The 20,927-nt window shown below is 35.1% G+C and overlaps 1 protein-coding gene across 1 annotated transcript; it reads right to left on the bottom strand.

Moving 5' to 3' along the window:
• Positions 1–4: 4 nt before the first annotated feature.
• Positions 5–13,814, bottom strand: LOC117121213 (thyroid adenoma-associated protein homolog; the record flags this gene model as incomplete). The annotated part of the gene is given in 24 exon segments (XM_033266339.1): positions 5–53; positions 805–1,023; positions 1,566–1,657; positions 2,164–2,286; positions 2,693–2,809; positions 3,122–3,248; positions 3,564–3,673; positions 3,956–4,134; positions 4,573–4,724; positions 5,363–5,547; positions 5,591–5,656; positions 5,694–5,839; positions 6,293–6,407; positions 7,043–7,147; positions 8,014–8,169; positions 8,453–8,971; positions 9,245–9,394; positions 10,239–10,441; positions 10,952–11,021; positions 11,422–11,605; positions 11,819–12,107; positions 13,142–13,276; positions 13,456–13,516; positions 13,716–13,814. Coding segments are annotated over 24 exon segments (3,651 nt in total), but the record flags the coding sequence as incomplete, so codon positions are not given.
• Between the last annotated feature and the right edge of the window lie 7,113 nt (positions 13,815–20,927).

The raw sequence follows: 20,927 nt of genomic DNA, 5'->3' as shown, positions 1-20,927 counted from the left end.
CTAGAGATCTTGCTGCTATCGTTCGTGTCTTGTAAATAGCACTTGAACCACATCTTCAATGAAAAGGTTGTATGCATTTTAACGGTACGGCACTAGCCCGAATAGTGAGAGATTGCAGGTTTTGAATCCTGACTCTGACAATTGTTTTCTTTACATCATTGAAGAGCTATGTTTAATAAGAATATAAGCAAATAGTACAGCTCCGCATAGTAAACTATAGGAAAATTATTATACAAAGGTTAAATTTAATGCTCGAAAAAATTTCCTGAGGGCCTGCAAGTGCGTGCGTACATTTAGCTATGCGTATGCCGATTTGTGTTCCTGCAGTACGTGTTAACTATACATCAGCAGTACAGTACGGATACGATGAATAAACCTTGTAATTTTTATTGTGTTAAAAGAACTTGTTTGTAATGCTATTTTGATACATTTGTCAAAGAAATAAACATTTCTTAAAGCATTCGAGAGAGAGAATACAGTCACTGACATTTTGGTCAGTGCAGGCAGGTAAAAATCGTGCAACGATTTCCTAACTACGCTACATTTGGAGTAAATACATACACATTTAGAGTTGCAGGGATGATGTCATGATTGACTTATAAAACATCATATGTTCCCACATTCCAGGACAGTTATTATTTATAATGTGTACATGCATGTTATATTCATGATCAATGTATAGAAGTTGTCTTCCAACTCCAGACAGATATACATACTAACACACAAGCTCACGCACCCCCTTATACACAGAAGAGACGTATACACTCAAAAATAAAACTTCCTTTTAAGAATAACATTACTAACCTCTGGACCATAGGAATGAAGGGTGCAAGACTTAGATTAGAGTCTGCTCCATCAGTAGGTGATGGGTACAATCTTGATAGGAGGAGCAAGATGGGAAACACGCTTGGCTGAAGGTATCCTGCGTCCATGCCGGTTTGGGATCCAATGCAAGCAGTTAACTCTTCAAGCAGGAATCCATGGAGACTCGGAAAGCGAGTAAAGAACTCTCGTCCTGTCATGCTGCCACGTAAAGGAAAATAAGAACATATTAGGTAAGCCCTATCAAATTAGATAAATTAAAACTACAAAGCTCTAAATTTTTGAATGTATGCGTAAGGGGTATTATTAAGGAGTATAGAACTGCATGTCAAGGACACGCCCCTTCGTGGCTGTACTTTTTGAAAAAGGATTACGTCTAAACAAAACAACGAGAGTTGGACCGCTTGCAGTTGCACTTGCTGGTATTATGCATGAGTGTATATGATGATTACATGTCCGTTTTTTACTGTTGTATTTAAAAAATCTATTCTCACATTTTAACAGAGCTTATTAGATGGCCTTAATTTGATATACTTATATATATATACAAGTCTCTCTCCAATATAAGGCAACATTTGGCACCAGGCTTTTCATGGTCTTTTTGCAGTTTTGGACACAAAAAAAAATCATTATTATAAAGATAAAAGATAAGTGATCATACAGGGCTGCAGAAAATGGTTTTAATTTCAGGTGACCCTAATTGGAGTGGTATTTAATTAAAGGGAGATCTAAACTTTTCATACCAATTTTTGCGAGCTAATTCTTCTGTCTCTCTACGCACACCAAAAATGCGATTCACAAGAGCTGTAAACAACAAGGTGCTGGAATTACGAACCTGGAATAAAAAAAAAGGCAGTGTTGTTACAAATATAGCTACATAACCAAAGATAATAAATTTACAACTGTAAAAAAATATTACATATTATTAATATATTATTCTAAAACGCCAATCCTCAGCAGCTGCAGTAGACTCGATCAATGGAAAAATGAAGATGTCAAAAAGGCAACAATGGTTAAAGTGTCTGTGAAAAACTGTGTAAAATCAAGTGGGAGTGGACAGGCCATGTAGCTCAAATGGACCGTAACAGGTGGACTAAAAAGACAACAGTATGGATGCCATACAGAAACAAAAAAAAAAAAAAAAAAAAGAGAAGAAGCCAAACAAGAGATGGATCTTTTCCTGACAGAGCTTGGAGTAAACTAGGCAAATCTGGCAAAGGATAGACGAGAATGGAGTTTGAGGCAATGGCCAAATAAAGATGATGAAAACGCCAATATCCATGGCAAATACAATGTTCAGTGGAAATGATATTAGCATTAATAAAGTGCTCATATACTCACTATCCATAATCGTGATTTGAAACCCAATATTGCAGCTCTCATTCCATCAGCAATGAACGAATACACATCCTCCCCAAGCCTTGTGTCTCTAAACAATGCACACATAATGTTCAATGCATGTACCTACAAATAAGAGTACGTTTAAATGTAAAATAAATAAGTCTGCAATATAATTAATTCACCTACAAATTTGGCATAATTTAAAATGACTAAAAAAAGTTGAATTGAAAAAAAAAAAAAAAAAAAAAAATTATTAATTAAAAAGTTTCATTCAGTGCTACTGCAGAACAATACCATGCACACTCAAAAAGAAATAGAAGTCATGTTTATTCTTTATTTTTTTTGTTTTTAAAATTCTAACATCCATCATCAAGAGTTGGTAAAAAAAAAATTCAGCATTTTGTTCCAGGTACATATAAAGCTTTAGCAAGTCAGATATGAATTAGATACCTCTCCTTTATACTATATTGGAAGGGGATGGGTAGGGGTCATCAGAACATTGTAGACATAACATTATTACTATACATACTTGTGGGGTAATTTCTTTACCATTCTGCTCTGCTGGGAATACTAGTGGTAGCAGTATAGCCATAGCTTCCTGTAGACTTTGCCTTCGTAATGAGCTGGGTTCAGACGTGACCAGGGCCTACCAATAAAAGAACACATTTTAATTAAATTATTAAATTTGTAAGAGAACCCTAATTAATGAAAACTTTTATATAATTTGATTAACAATATAATTGTGATTTCAAAATAATTTTAAAACTAAATAATTACAAATTTACTAAGACACAAAAAGGGTATGAAAAAGAAATTAAAACTTGGGAATGGTTATTGAGATCAAGATTATTGAATATTTTAAACTTGGGAGGAAAAGCGGAAAAAAGGGTCTTTGTATGTGTGTAAAATATACTAAATTGTTTCCTATTAAAATCTATATTCATTTTTTGTTATATACCTGGATAGTGAATGGCACACCAGCACTGCGTCTTGTGGCACAAAGTAAGTCTCCGCCAGCACAGATGTCATTCAGCAAATCTTTCAACCATTTCTTCGGTAAAGACTGTAATGGAGCAACACTACTCCTATTGAAAAAAAAATAATCAAAATAACAATACAAAACATCAAAAATAAAACAAAGATGACTATTATTATTTTATTATTTTTATTATTATAACTAATTAAAGGTATTGAGAAGTCATAATTTGTTTTGAAGAAACATGTATTGCCACCTTAAAAAATCAAATATATGCCCCTTAAATTACACATCAAGTTAGTTCAAAATGCTGTTTACATTGCAGGGTTTAAAAAATATATTTAAAAGCTGAAAGATTTTTTGTAGATGTTTTTTAGTACCTGTAAGTGTTGTTGGTGATTTTAATATCTTTATCAACACTTACCTCCACAGAACAACACAAAGTTGGTTGAAGCCAACTGACGCAAGTTCAAATGCTCCTCTGTGTTTTGACTCCAACAAAAGTTTAATGAAAAACTCCCCCATTTCATTCACCTGTTAATAAAAGAGGTTCAATCTAAGAACTTATTTCACACATGCATAAATTATTGAAATGCAAGCCAATAAAAAAATATCACAACAGTTTTTAGTGAGTATGTTTGAATTCAAATGAGACCAAGAGCTGCACATCAGTCAGTCACAAGATGCATGGATGGATAAAATATTTAAATGTGAGCCACTATAAATATTAGTGAAGTGAAATGTAATAATATTATTCTTATATCAATCTTGAAACTATCCTTTCTTGAAAAAAAACCACTTATTTAATCCCCATACTTGTTGTTGACTCAAAAGTGTCTGGCTTTTTTCGTGCTGTTGCGATATCTTGCCTAACGTCAGCGACACCTCTTTCATGCTACGCCAGCAACAGACCAATAGTGCTTGCGGAGTCACATTTAACACCTTTGACCCACAGGTCGGTTCAACTGCTGCAACATCATCAATCTGTGGAACATCTGAAGAGAAGCCAAGCCAATCTTGAAATGAATATTTGTACAGTATTAAACTTTTTTTAGTCAATAAAAAAAAGGCTGGTAGAAATTTATGGTGTTCCTGATATAACTAAGCATTAAAAAATATATATATGATTAACTACTAAAAAGACATTGACAAATTATGTAAAAAGAATGAATGATTGAAATATTGTTTTTACTTTTTGCATCTGTAACCACGAGTAGCATATCCAGGCGTCTTGAAATTGGGGGGGGGGGACAGAGGAGAAGCTTGATGAGTAAGAGAATTTATTATTTATTTATTTATTTATCTTATTTATTTTTTTCTTTTAACCAACTGTGATGCTAAGCGAAGAATTATTCACATCTTGATTATAATTATCAGATGCTACTTTCAGGAATTCTATTTTGCATACATGTGGAAGCTAAAATATCTCAAACCTGAACCATCTCCCTCCTGATTGGCTGGATGATATCCCTCTGGTGATGAATTGCACACTACAGGAGAAACAACCTCAGCCACTTGGTAACACATCAACAACAATTTATCAATAAGCTGCTTGTACTTGGCAGTCACTGATACAGTAAGCTCACTACAAAAAAGATAAAATTTTATCTGAAGCAAAAGAGAAATACTTATAGAAGGCAGTGTATTGTAATCTCAATAACTGACATACAATGGACTTGAAATGAAATTTAGCGTCTATCAAATATCAGACCATTCAATAGGCAGGGCCATGAATAATAATAATAGTAATGTGAAGCGCTTAGAGGCTTTGTAAAGGCATGAAGCGCTATATAAGAACGACATATTATTATTATTATAATCACGTGTCCCACACACAAAGCTTATGACTGTACGATTTTAATTTCATATTTATTGTCGTTGCTCATAGAATATAGAAACTTGTTTTATGGCTTACACTTTGTGGGACCTTTGTACAGCAGTAGTCCCTACTAGCATGAAAGAAAAAGCCCAGATCTCTTTGGTGTGATCAATGTTTTAAGGAAGTATTTTGATATTTACCTACACATTAGTGCCCCTTAAAAAGGTCCAGCTTGGCCAAGGTATGAGCCAAAAAGCCTAAAAAAATCACTGGCCCTTTAAGGTCTAGGGCCCAGGTTTTAGCCAGTGATACCTCACAGTGATACCTCATTATTATGCCACTCCCTAGAAACAATATCCAAGGGGCGTGGCTTAGTAGATTGGTCCATTTTAAGTGTTACTTACTGAAAATTCACGTCTTCTATTAGCTCTCGTACACAATGCAGAACACCGTACATTGGTCTTGTCCCTGCCGCTTCTATCAAGCTTCTGTTCGCAACCTCCACTTGCTCTGATAAGGAATCAAGCATATCTCCCACAATGCCTTGTAGATTGTCATGGTAACTGGATGTGACATGCCTAAATACTGTCTCTTATACACATCTAGATGTGTATAAGATTACCACATCCAACAACCACACTAAGAACAACAATATACAATAGCCTCTCCAGATATTTGCTCATTAGTAAAGACTACTTCTTCATTTGTTTTTACAAGTAAACGTACATTAATTACCTGCATTCCAAGCTGTTCTTGAGTAAGTGGAACCAAGAGGTTAAAGGCCATGACCTTATTACTTTCATAAGGGTCAGTAAAACATCTTAGAAGAAGTTTAACATTTTTGGGACAGAATATTGTACTGTCATCATACCAACTACATCCTGAAGAGAAATGTAAGTGAAGTTAGTTAAAACAAAATCAGGCATTCTCAATTAGAAATAATGATGACAAGGATATAGGGTTGTAAGAATGAAATATATAATGGCTAATGTTGTACAAAAATGTGTCCTGCGTATCAAAATATAATCAGGCTAATAATGAGAGGGTAGGTATGTGGGTCTATATGTCTGTTGATAAGTTTTGTCTTACTTGTGTCTGAATCTGTCTGTGTGTCTGTTAAGTAAATGCTACAAAGTAAATCACAGGTCTCCTCCAACTAAAAAAACTCAAAATAAAAACACCTCCAATTAAAGACCACCTCTAAATGTCTTATCTTTATTATTCTAATTAGAGACAAAGGCTGCTAAGACAATGGAAACCCCATAACAAAGGCGGTCTTCAATTGGAGGGATCTTGCACATGATCTATAAATAAAGAGAAACACATATACCTACCAGACTGAAATTTGCACAAAATTGACAGAGCAGAGAGTGATGAAACCCTGGTTGAGTAACAGGAACCAGACTGTAATCCAGAAAACAGCAGCTCAACAAACCAATCCAGAAAGCCCTGCAATACAAAGCATTAACATTGATTTTGAAATTGCTCAATCAAGTTTACACTCTCTAACAAAAAGCAGTAGATGGGGGTACAGGTCCATAACAGAACTGGTGAAAGGGGTTTCTGAGAGCTAGATGGCTTGTGGCAAGTAGGTGCTTTGATGGGGTTCAAAAGAAGAACTTTTGTAGAGTTAAAGGGCAAAGCCACCTCGATTTGAAACATTCCAGCATGTAAATGGTAAATCCTATCATCTTTTGATGATTTTTGAATGCAAAACGAGAGGTGTTATGATCTATCAGAGAAGGGGGGGGGGAGGTTTCTAAAAAAGTAGGGGTTCAGTCAAATAAAAAACAACGAAAGATGGAGAACTGTTCACATTTTTAAATAGGCACTTGGGTATACTCAGAATAAATAAATAAATCAAATCTATGAAACCTGTCTAGACTATCAAATTTTATTTGAAAAAAACATGTGACATGCCTAAATATGGTCATGATGACATCACACCATGACCATATATGGGCACCTCATGACTATATATGGGCATACAACAATTTTTGTTAAATAAAATTGAGAATCTGGACAGAGCATAAGGACAACACAAGAATAAAGACATTGACATTTTATTTTGCTAATGCATTCACCTTATATGCATGTATCCTGTTAGCTGCCTCTGATTGGCTGTGGCAGTTTGTTGTCTTAAAGTTCTTGTAATGGAGTCTGCCGCTGTCTTGTAGCCTTATTAGAAGCTGAAAAAAAAAAATGTCACATGAATTTGTGAACAGATAGAGCCCCAAAATTTAAATAAAACGACTTGCACAAGGACACAGGTCAGACACAAGTGACCCGTTTCTGACATTACCCACCAATCTTTCAATTGGAAGCCCAATGCCCTAGCTTCAGCCCTCATAGCGTTGCCACTGTGCAAGTCTAAAGCTTTGTCTACACTACCAAATTTCATCAAAAAAGCATCACGTAAAATGTGATGGAACATAAGAGTTGAACACGTTCAACTTTTTTTGATACAATTTGATAATATGTGATTAGACGTCATCACACCCATATATGGGCACATCACATTTTTTTTTACACATAAAATTTGATAGTGTAGACAAAGCTCCAAGCCCTGTACAGACTATCACATCTTACTTGACAAACATATGTGACATGCCTAAATATGGTCATGATGACATCCCATCATGACCATATATAGGCACGTCATGTCTATATATGGGCATACAACAGTTTTTTGTCAAAGAAAACTTAATAATCTGGACAGAGCTTAACACAGTCCAACATTTTTTCTCAAAGTAAAATTATTCCCTCAGTCACAGGAGAAAAAACAAAAGCATCATAACTCATTACATCAAGAAAATTCATTCAAGGTGATGTTGGGAAGTTCAGGACTGTAGGACAGATACTTAAATGAATGGATTTATACACAAAATTTTTTTTATGGCACTTCCCTTGAAATTAATTGAATAGTCCATTGCAGTGGGCCATATTTTAAGCAATTTTCACCATGGTAAGCATTCACAAAACAGACCGTCAAGTTAAATGTTATTTATCAATACTACAAACATAAATTCAACAGTAATGTTTATCCTGGTATTACCTTTTTTATTAACATCATCAACTGCTGCCTAAAGGATGGTAAGTGGCTGCTCAGGTTGTATGGTAGAAAGAATTTAATCAGATCAAAATCCCAATCAGTCAAGACTTCTGCAGTTTTCTTTGTATCGCAAATCAAAGCAAACGTATCTAGACAAACCTAAACAAATTATATTATTTTCATTTCTTGTTAAATAAATGTTAAGATGATGCAGACAGGCTGCTATCAGAGTATAACGTATGCTATTAAAAATTGCATTACACTATTGAAGTGGAGATGAAGTTTGGTGGTAAAGATGCTTGCCTTCCAACCCCAGGGTCTTGAGTTCAAATCCTGTGACAAAATATCAGCTAAGATATGTTGGAAGGATCACCCTCTAAAAAAATGGTCTTAAAAATTGTTAATTTTGAATGTGGATAAACAATATGGAATAACAAATAACCTGATTGTTCTTGTGACACAAAGCTTGTCTGATCGTTGTTCTTCCAACAAGTCCATGCCACATCTCTTCACCTTGTTCATCATCTTCAAACTCAGTAATGGTAATGTTTGAGGCCCTAGCTGTCTTTAAACACGTCATGAGCATGCAGAGCCGCATACCCTTATAATCCAGGGACTTTGAGGCCTGAGCATCCATGGGCCAGCTGCCCTGCATATCCAGGGGCTTTGAGGATTGAGCATTTATGTGCTTTGAGCCCTGAGTATCAAGAGGTCTAATGCCCTGAACATTTTCGGGTCTCTTTTTCTCAGCATTCAGAAGATCGGTCTCTCTTACATCCAGGGGCATCATGCCTTGGGTATCCAGGGGTGATATGATTTGGGGAACCATAGACTTTGATAACTTAACATCCGGGGACTTTATGCCCTGGACATCCAGGTGTTCCCACTTACTACTCTGCAGTGTTTCAATAATGTACTGGACACTTGAAGGATTACATTTCATAAGTTTTGGAAGTGTCACCTGAAAATAAAATAAAATCAATAAAGGTCTGCTTATGTATCATAAACTTAGAAAGAATCATACCTCACCAATTGGGAGTTTATCATCCATAAGTTCATTTACTAATGATTGCAGGCCATGGTTATTTAGAGTGCACAACCTTTGGCCAGCCTGAAGGAAGTTAAACATCTCTACAATTTATACCAATTTATAAATTATTATATAATTTTAAAGAAAATATTTAAGGTCCCTTAAACAATTTCAGTCTATGGAAGGCAGAATTAATGAACTCACCTGCATGATGTATGATTTATGTTGAATTGGTGGACAGGTGTGCAGTGCATGCAGGAGACTGTCAATCCAGGTGAAATGCCAATCATCACTGCTGCTGTCAGTCATTTGTTTTAAGTGGTCCTTAGCCATCACATCAACAAGATTGCCCACCTGATGTCAACATGCATAAAATATATAAATAACACATGTATAATATTTTTTATAGTAATATATACAATGAGCTTTATGGTATAGCTTAAAGATTTGTGGTGAAGAAAAGTCGACAAAGCCCTAATAAATTAAAATAAACAAAAACATTTAACTGCTCATTCAATATCAAATTATCATATTGAAATAAATACTCATTTAGTATGTAGTTAAAACTTTCAGTGAGACATGTATTAAAATAATTTTTTTGCAAATAAATTTAGATTTTAAAAAATCTATAAATTGATTGTCAGTCAAGTGTTTTAGCTCACAAGGGTTCCCATTCTCCTGTAACTCATGAGTTTCCTGGAAATCAGAAGTCCAATGCCTTACACGCTGCGCCACAAGCCTCCACAAAGTTACCACCCCAGGCAGCAGAAGAAGAGGCAGATAGAGGAAAAAGTGGCAGAAAACATAACTGAATGAACTGGAAATCCTTCACGGAGAATCAGATGGTGGCCCGTGACCGAGAATCATGAAAGGAGCTGGTCAGATGCTCATGTGTGCAGCAACCCTACGACCACACCCGGTCATGAGACCAGTAGGCAGCAAGCTAATGGAAGTCAGCATCAATGGGTATCACTATGTGCCGCAAATTAAACTAGAAGCGTTAAGAAAGCTTGTTTAACCAGATCTCATGGAAATGACTTCCAACTTAGGACCCTTGAGCTCAAATGACACAGTTTAAAAATTCTATCGCTAAAAATATAATACAATTGAAGCATTCTGTAGAGAAGTTGCATTAACCCAGGACTCTGAGATTAGAAGGTAAACACCTTAACCTCTAAACCACTGTATGCTGACTTACACAAGGTGAAAGATTTTGATCCATAATGCAGATGTAAAGTTCAGTTGGTAATGTTGGATTCCGTTTTAAAATTAACTCTGCACCGATGTTCTCTACAATACAGGCAAGGAATGAGTATTTCCCACGGACATGGTGGTCACTTGAAAGGATCTTTTGTAAGACATCGCAAATGAAGGCATCATTGTTGCAGACTGCATTCCCACCTGAAATTGAATTCATTTTTTTAGATTGATTTCATCCAACAGTTAGTATTCTCTGTCAAGTACAGTGTAATATTGAATAATAATAATCATCATCATCACCACATCACAATCAAAGCACCAACATAATCACCTTAATCCCAACTACCATCACTGTCAACACCACCACCATCAAAATCACCATCTTCATAATCACCAACACCATTATCATCATCAAAATCACCATCATCATCACCAACACAACCACCATTCTCATAATCACCAACACCATAATAGAAATCATTATCACCACCACATTCATCAAAAATCACTCTCACTAACACTATCTTAATCATAGCCACCATCATCAAAATCATCTTCGTAACTACCATCATCATAATCACCAACACAACCATTAAAATCCCCATCCTCATCATAATCACCATAATTATTAATTATCATAATCATAGTTTACAATGTTGTTAGCATCATAATGTGATTCTGTAGTCTTCATGAAATGGATTTATCACTTACTATATCCAGCTGACTTTCGGTGAAGTTTTATAATGTTTCCAAAAATACTATTCACTTGATGCCTCATGCACTGTAAAAAAAATATATATAAACACAACTGAAAAGCTAGAGATTAACAAAGTACTGTAGTAACAAGATCAGAGATAGGAATCACAAATAAGGAGTACATGCAGAAGGGGTCAGTAGGGGATCCAGGAATTTGAAATAGAAGGGGCCCAGGAAAAGACTTTCACAGACTTTTCTCAGGCCCAACATAGTTGAAGCTAAGGTAAGAAAATTTATGATTATGGCACTTTTGATGGCTGAAAATGAGACTCATAGAGTTCAATTTAAATTAATTTTCTTTCCCCAATTTAAAAAAAATAATTTTTTAGGAGCCCCAGGTCGACTGCCCCACACCCTTGAATCTCCTGGAGGAGGGGAGAAGAGGACTTAGTACTGTATATAAAAAGTGAAAAAGAAAATCTTACGTCTATAGGATGATCCCAGTTTGTCCATGAATATTCTAACAATTTTTGTGGGATATCCTGGTAACCAGTGAATGCTTTCAATGCGTTGAGATCGTCAACTTCAGTTTCCACATACGATATTGCACAAGTTGTCCATAATGCAAGTGCTCGGGCAACAGAGAGAGCAGAGAACGATTCCATTAATCTGAGGTTGATAAAAATCACTTCAAAAATCCGATATCCAAATGTATCTGATTTTTTCCTCCGCCAAGGAGGTTAAATTTATTCCCCTGTCTATCTGCTGTCTCTCTGCCAGCAAGATTACGTAAAAAATAAGGAAAGGTTCATCATTAAATTTAGTGCAACGCTGCATAATATATAATTATATGAATAAATTTATTATTAGAGGTAAACTCACACACTCACTAGACACCAGATCTGTTGAAACATCATTTCCAAAAGAGAATCATCACCCACAAGATGCCTTGTCAACTGATCTTTCGGTACAGTTGCCAATACACCTTGGCAGACAAACAGCTTGGACAGTGGCGGAAGGTAGTGAAACTCAATAATGACTGTTGACTTTTGTGTCTCGATACAAAGCTCATCAGCGATTTCTTTTGCGGGCAGCTTTTGATCAGCCAGTAGTAGCATGATTTGAATAAGTATCATACCGGCTGCATTTTGACAATCGGCAAAAAATAGACCTGAAAAAAGAACATCTTATAACTCATAAAATAACATACATCTTGAGAAAAGATATCAAAGGGTAGGTGGTGGACAATTTAAAAGTAGGTGGTTGATAATGTTGGTAAATTCTAAACAATATGAGTGTATTTTAAAGACGGGCATGTGGTTAAAGATGGTGGGTGAACGGCCATGAAATTGGCTTTACATAGGGTGGAAAACTTCAGGGCTGGATGGCCCTGACTAACTCCCTCCAGTATAGCTACATCCCTGCAAATTGAAAAATCTGTTACTGAACTTCAAATCATAAGACTGGAGGTTCAAATTCACTTTTATCAACTCATTTTAATTTGGATGCCTCTATTTCCTTATGGACGTATCAAAATTTATCTATAATGCTGCCATATGCTAAACTATTGATGTTTTTTTTTAAATTTTTTATTTTGGGCGTATACACAGCGTATTCATAACGAGTTACACGTATACATAACATATAAGAAACTTATACAGATGCCATTATACAGTAGCCATAAATTAGAAACACATTCAGTAAGTTGGTCGTCCGGAACACGTCAAATACATCTACATACCTCATTATACATTGGAGGCAAGTTCCATATAAATTCACATAGGTTCGAAGCATGTTACTAATAGGTTAAAGAAATGTTTTGGGTACACCTTATCTCGACATATTTCAACTTATGAATTATGAGCAACATGTGTCAACGATTACATAACTTACCTTCAACTTATGGCCCGCATATGTGGGACGTACGTGCATATATCCTGGCATACGTTGAACAAATGTTGTGCATGCATAAAATGTTTTGCCGACGTAACCTTACTACGATGCATACCAATGTGCTTCAGCATGCTCTTAACTTACCCATAACAAAACTCATCTAAAAATTTACCTAGGTCATGTTGTACTTCCCACTTCTTATAATGAAGCATAGTTATGTGAACCATTGTATTACTGTACCAACTTAAAATAGGCACACGTTTGGTGTATGATGACAGCAAAATAATGAAATATATTAAATAGGTTAATTACCATCTTTTAAAATATGACAGGCATCATTTCTTATGTTTTGGATGCGGCTCCTCATCTTGCTGTCAATGTTGGTTACTTCATCACGTAACTCTGAATAACATTTACGGACTAAAACTCTTGTGGTCTTCACTATTGCTAGGCAATTATTTCAATGTCTTTTTAACTAAATGAGCCTGAGGTTCGTACAAGTGGTCTGGCGAGCAGAGTGGCTGCATAGTGAGGCAGGTGTACCACTATCTACAACCTTAACATTGAGCATTGGCTGGTTAAAACCGCTCTTCAGGGTTCTGTTGATAAAACCAAGTCTTGGATACGGATTCCAAATGGGATGTCTAGCATACACATCTGGCTCATGTACACTAGATTCCACTGTATCTTATAAAAGAGAAGTAAGGGGTTGCCCCAATGCAACATGGTTGGGGCTGAGGTAATAAATTGTATGTCTATTACACTCTAGTCTATATAGTTGGTTATGGCACTCTCAGGTTGAAATTTAAATGCAATTTTCTTTTTTCCAAATTGTTTTTTAATTCTCAAAAATTGAATCTGCCAATGTGATAGAGAATCACTGTACCTTCTTTAAGAGAGAGACTTGTTGCAACTCATTCTCCTCTTGCAAGAACTCTTTGAAAGATTGCCAGTTGATACATGATAATGGAGAATCTTCATTCATAACTAGAACAAACAAAAAAGTATGATTCCATTCTAGCCTGGGCATTGCAAAATAATCAATTAATGAAAAATAAATGGCAAAGTAAGTTACTTAAGACCTTAGCAACCAATTTATGGTGTACTGTAGTCTTAGCCATTGATACAATACAGTACATTCCTATTCTACGCTTTCCGTAAAGTTCAGTGGATGTAATATTTCTATTCAGCAACCCCCTTTTCAAAATCCTGGATACGCCACTGCATTAACCACGTTCTTTGCCATTTAACATCCAGGTATTTAGGACGGATGAAGATCTGTTTGCCCCTGTAACATTCCATTTTGGGCTGTTTCGCTCAGTATTAAGAAAATCATTTTACTTAGTGAACCTTGTACTTTGAGAAAATCATTTTGCTTAGTGAAACATATACTTTGAGATAATCATTTTTTTTAGTAAAACCTATACTTTCATAGATATATTTTTAAAAATTTCTTCAATCTTGATTTATAAATAAATAAAAACTCTCCCCTAGATGCAAAAAATATAACTCCACTAAATAATACACATACATTCACTAGTTTTAGCATAATCCAGCTAACATACCAACGGCAGTGAATATGTAACATCCTTGATGGAGGTAATTAATTGACTGCTTTTGGAAAAAGGCTAATGCATTTAACAAAGTATTAGGGTTTAACAGGTTATCCTGTTTACTGAATCCTGATTCCACATCTGGTTGTTTATCGTAGATGTGTACACATTAATTATATATATTAACAATAATTATTTATTCTTTTGATAGTGCAGGCACTTTGTGTACTGATTTTCACAGTGAAGCAGTTAAAAATCAATCCCGGAACATTGAAAATTAATATGCGTTGTATGGGGCAATGGCGCAATGCCTATGCGCTCTCGTTAGGCGGTCCGCAAGGCCCCGACCGCAAGGGGTCTAACCAATATGCTCCTTGATCTATCACCCCAACCAAAGTGGGTTTTGTTGATACATAACAGCATAATGAGTCTCTGACATCGACTGTAGGACATATAATGTATCATATTATATCCAGTGTGAAAGATTAAAGGGTATCCTGTCCACCTGGGGCCCACTAAATTTGTTTACCTTGCTTTAAGTTTAATTAGTTTTACTTTACTGTACCTTGTAACTGGACCATTTTGAAAAGGCGTACTACTGTACAGTATGCTACTGAAAATGCAATCCAGTAAAACAAAAGAATAAATAAATTTCTACAGTTCAGCGCACATACATTGGCTATTACCAGTTTAGCGACTGAGCTAATCTGCTCTCATCAAAGTAACATGAATTTTCATTTTGGACTAATTATAATAATTACAATATTTTGATGCGATAAATTTAATAGGAAAGCTTCAGCAATATACCATGTCCCCCTCCCCAATGAGTCGCATTACAAACAACAGATACAGATTGTCTTTATCTGCTCCCTGAAATCGCTATACGCAGCCAACACCCGCACATTCTCACCAGAGGGCATTCCGGAAACATTGCGTCAAGAAAAATTAAAATCTTCTTTTAAATTTCTTTCAACACTTATTAACACATTTATTAACAATACAAAATAAGGCTTACTTGGCATTAAAATGATATTTCTTATATTAAACATGTATTCTTCTCCATGGCAATATTTCTTTGAAATTTAATAACATGAGATCTAAGCAACTTTAAAAAGAATAGGAAATCTACTCCCAACTGAAGTTAATTTTTGTTTCATTTGAAAAGTTTGTTCAAATTTTTAGATGCACAATACAATGCAGGTTTACAATTAAATCATGATGAGTTTGGCTGCATTAACATTTTGAACGGATTGTGGTTAAAAATAAATTTGGATAGGCCTACGTAGTTTTATACATTTAAAAGTCATAAGAATTGTTCATTCCACCTCTAACATTAAGACTTCTGCAGTCAAGGAAACTTAAGATAAAGTCAAAGTAAAATCCTCCAAGGTAGGCCCTAACCTTTTCATATGGACTTGAAGAATAGTGTTTTGAATACTAGATTAGACACAGAAACAATAGTAAAAAAAGAACGATTACTAAGCATTAGCTAACATTTGAGACTGGGGTTTCCATGGTCTTTAGATGAGACTTTTCTTAGGGCCCGATCGGCTAGAAATGGACCCAATTTTCCTACTAAATACCACACAGATCATGGGACGACAGGCCACCACACAGAACCACACGGATGCAAAAACATGGGCGGATCCGGAATTTTTCAAACCTGGGAGAACAACGTTAGGTTCAGAATAGATAAGTAAGTAGCACGTAGCATTAATATGCATTGAAATTTTTAAAATCTAGTGGCAAAACAGCGGGCTGTGCCCCTACTGGATCCGCACCTAAAAAATTATAAAAATATTACCACATGAGAGTAGAACTGCTTAGTAATTAATAGAAACCAAATTTTAGAACAATAATATTGTCCAAATTCCGTTAAAAATCGATGTTTGTTGTTTTTGTTTGGTTGGCCGTTTTATCTGTCGTGTCTTGGCAAGTAATGTGTTGACATTGACGTGTCAGCAGAAACGCATTTAACCATGACTTTCATGTCTTCATTTCATAGCATCACTCAAGATAATACTGTATATGTACTACCACACGAACAGAGATGAACTTATTCTACATTAAAACAAAATGAGTATTTATATTGCATTATATTTGTATTAATGTATTGTTAATATATGGGATATGACCGGTTTAGCCGCCGACATGTTGAGCCGCCGGTAATTTCTATGGAACGCCAAGCGCGTCTTTCAGTGAATGTAGTGCGTCTCTCAGTGAATGTAGTCGGCTTGCCGATGCCATCAGCTAAATATTCATCCCACAGTCTTGTCAGTCGTTGACTTGCTCATATTGCCGTTCGTGATGTATAATTGTGTAATTGAATATTAGAATTTTGATTATTTTATGTACTAAATTTTTATAAAAATATATGAAGTTGTATAATTGCAAAATCGTATTAAAAATGTAATTTTATGTTTACATTTTTATAAAAATAAATGAAGTTGTATAATTGCAAAATCATATTAAAAAATGTGTCTATTTACGTTTGGTTTGCGGCATATTTCAATTAACTTATTCGTTATTTGTACTATTTTGTTAAATTATTTAATTTATATATTTATTATATATAAGTTTAACAAATAGTACAAAAATAAAAATATATAAATTATAAAACCATAATAAATACTGTATAACAACGTAGGCCTAACACATTTACTTTTATTATTTATAGTCATGCAAAATCATGTTAAAAATGTAATAACTTGATTATTTTTTACGTTTGGTTTGCGGCGTATTTCAATTAACTTATTCGTTATTTGTACTATTTTGTTAAATTATTTAATTAAATTATTTATTATATATAAGTTTAACAAATAGTACAAAAATAAAAAGTATATAAATTACAAAACCATAGTAAATACTGTGGCCTAACACATTTAAATTTATTATTTATTATTCATGCAAAATCGGATTAAAAATGTAATAACTTGATTATTTTTTACGTTTGGTTTGCGGCGTATTTCAATTAACTTATTCGTTATTTGTACTATTTTGTTAAATTATTTAATTAAATTATATTTATTATATATGATTATATGACTCCATACATTATAAGAATGTACTGTATGGAGTTTTTTTTTTACTATCTGGCAAGCTGACTGAGCAAACACTCACAAAATTTAAATTAAAACGATAGAAAGCACAAGTAAATAAATTGAAATACGTCCCAAAAATATTTAATAAATCAGTGCAAAAACCGAGTATTAAATAAATTGGAAATAATTGAGTAAATAAACTGAAATACATCCCAAACAACAGTACCAAGAAAGAATGAGTTGAAATACGCCGTAATCAACGCACTACATTCACTGAGAGACGCGCTTGACGTTCCATAGAAATGACCGGCGGCTCAACCGGTCATAATCCTACCATATGAGTTTCCTGTGTTAAAAACACGATTTACTATACTATACTTCTTTATAAAACATAACTTGTACTTTATAATAAGAGAAATGTGTATATTATCGGTACCTGGAACAGTAACAACACGAAAGTGCTATGCTACCGATTCGTGAAAAAGGCCTATTAGTATTGGCTTGTCGACTAGTTGATTTCCGACTTGAAGTACGCCCGCTATAAACTCAGTAAAGAGAAAGAGAAAACAAAAGTACAGTATCTTGTGGAGAACAGATAAACAGACAAACCTACCGTGCGCGGTGCAGTACTGGGTAATAAACATAGAGGTATAATAACATATACAAGCGTTAGTTGGCGTCCTACACTAGCTGCGTAGAGCGTATCGTTTTTTTACGCTCTCAATGAGCGTTGTTGGCTCTCTTGTTCTATTTATACTCTTTGGTACCATCCATAGAGATATAATAAGAATACTAGACCGCTAACAGCAATGTATTCGATGTTCGAAATACGCAGAGCTGTGTGTGTACCATCCAAGATGGCTGCCATAGATTCTTTTAAATATTTGAATAAGATGCTCTACTTGGCCTCTTTTTGGCTACGGCAGTTTAATAATTTGTCATTATCAATACTAATTATCATTAATGAAATAATATTCAGTCAGAGGGCTTATTTATGGTAATAATATGTATACTAAGCCTGAAGGTGGCGCCTTCCTACGGCAGCCATCTTGGATGGTACACATACACAACTCTGCATTGCTCCGCCATCTTGTCAGCACTCTAGTTGTTTAATAGCTCTATGAGTTGTTTAATAGCTCAATGGTACCATCCAAGATGGAAGTCGTAGTAAAGCGCCACCTTCAGGCTTAGTATACATATTATTACATATTAATAAGCCCTCTGACTGACTATTATTTCATTAATGATAATGAGTAATGGTAATAACAAGTTATTAAACTATTGTAGCCAAAACGAGGCCAAGTGTAGCATCTTATTCAAAAATAAAGTAACAAGGAATGAAAATTAAAATCGTATACATTACACCCAAACACCGCAACGCTCGAGTTTCAAACATAAAGGTATCTAGCTGTACTGAACTTTCTGAGTAAATTGAGGGCGCATTTGCAAACGATCACGCTTAGCGAAATTTGATTGGCTAAATCTATGGTAGCCATCTTAGATGGTACACACACAGTTCTGCGTATTTCGAACATCGAATACATTGCGGTTAGCGCTCTAGTATTCTTATTATACCTCTATGGCGTCCACTCTCTACTGAGCTTCTTCTCCAGCCTCGTTTTCGTCTCCTTACCTCTTCCTTCCTAGTCCGCCTCTTCCTTCCTAGTCCGCCCTCATATTCTCCACTCTGCCCATTTTTATTTTTTGACAAATTTTGTAAAAGGTATGCTACAAGGGCATGGAAAAAGACAAATGAGATAAAAAAAGATGGAAAAAGACAAATGAGATAAAAAAAAAAGAAAACGAACGTTTTTGATTTTAGTCCTGTATTACTTTATGATTTTTGATTTACTTTTATATGCTTATGTGTTATCTCGCCTGATATGTTTGCTTCTTGTGTGATAAGTGGTGTAGTATAGAGTTCAGTATATACTGTATGTCTTTATGTTTATAATTGTGAGTACGGTACAGTCATGTGACTGGGTATGTATTTCATGTACGTTTGTATAATTGTTCATGTGATTGTTTGCATCACTTCATTTTGCCTTAAATTTGTTAAGTTTTAGGATTGCTTTTAATTTAATTGCTTTTCCTTAATGTCCTTTTTGAAATTTTGAATTGTCGTTTTCTTAGCATAAGTCTTTTTTGTGAACTTTACTGTACATTTTGTTTTGGACGCACCTTGATTGAGAAGTGTGCCACTGATTGAAAAGTGTAGTTCCTAATAAATTATTATTATATTATTATTATTATTATGACACCATGAATTTACAACCCAAACTTCATTGCCCAATCGTCATCGCCGCAACCTCAACCCCTTACGATCATTGGCCAGTCTACAATCGAGAAATCACCGAAGCCAAGCGCAATCGACAGAGAAATCACCGAAGCCAAACGCAACCTCAACCCCTTACGATCATTGGCCAGTCTACAATCGAGAAATCACCGAAGCCAAGCGCAATCGACAGAGAAATCACCGAAGCCAAACGAAGCCACAAACCCAAGCAAAACCCTCATTACCTTTTCACCGTTTTGCATCTTGCATCTTGTACATTTACTGTATTACTTATCTCCTACCACTTGCTTGTTCAACAATAGTGAGTCTGCGCAATTCTCCTAAAGGCCAAACGGTAAGTTTTACTTTCTTCATCACAATTATTAGTATAGTTAAATTTTATAACCGATAGTCTTAAAATGTCCTTTCTTGGCCACAATTATTAGTATAGTTACACCTTACTAAGCTATCATTTTTGTACATTTACTATATTACTTACCGCCTACCACTTGCTTGTTCGACGATAGTATGAGTCCGCGCAATCCTACTAAAGACCAAACGGTAAGTTTTACTTTCTTCATCACAATTATTAGTATAGTTAAATTTTATAAGCTATAGTCTTAAATTGTCCTTTCTTGACCACAATTATTAGTATAGTATAGGTTAGGTCTAAGTTGTTTGAATATTGAGTAGATCCCTCATAAACGACGATGATCTTTATAAGCTTTATTTTCTATGGTACATCACACATTAAAGATCTCTCTATGATTGCCGAAAATCCCTGATAAAAGATCATGAGAAATGTGTTGCCGCTTCATTTTGAGTATGAAAAGTTACCCCTTCATTTTGAGTATAATGTAATCAATGCCGTAGCCAGCTATTAATACAGTTGGACAGTCCCACACAATTGTTCTATTGGGTTCACAAAGAATGGGTCTACATTTTCCAAAATAGGTCTAAATTATGCTGTTTAGCACAAAATAGGTCCTGTTTTTGAAAATGGCTCCAGATTTCTCTTACTTTGCGTAAAATGGGTCAATTTTTAAGAAAATGGGTACAGATTTTCATATTTTTGCATAAAATGGGTCCACTTTTAAGAAAATGAGTCCATATTATTATTTGATTTTACGAGTAAGGTGGGTCCACATTGATATTTTCCCGCACATGTTTGAAGATCCTGGCTAAAAAAAAAATATATATGCCCCCCCCCCCCCCCCCCCCCCCCCCCC

This window comes from Anneissia japonica, unplaced genomic scaffold (genome assembly GCF_011630105.1).
Source record: "Anneissia japonica isolate Jap-2015-1 unplaced genomic scaffold, ASM1163010v1 scaffold106_len93372_cov127, whole genome shotgun sequence".
In the NCBI taxonomy this organism is placed as follows: Eukaryota; Metazoa; Echinodermata; class Crinoidea; order Comatulida; family Comatulidae; genus Anneissia; species Anneissia japonica.
The sequence above is the reverse complement of the archived record's forward strand: the minus strand, read 5'-3'. Positions and strand labels throughout refer to the sequence as shown.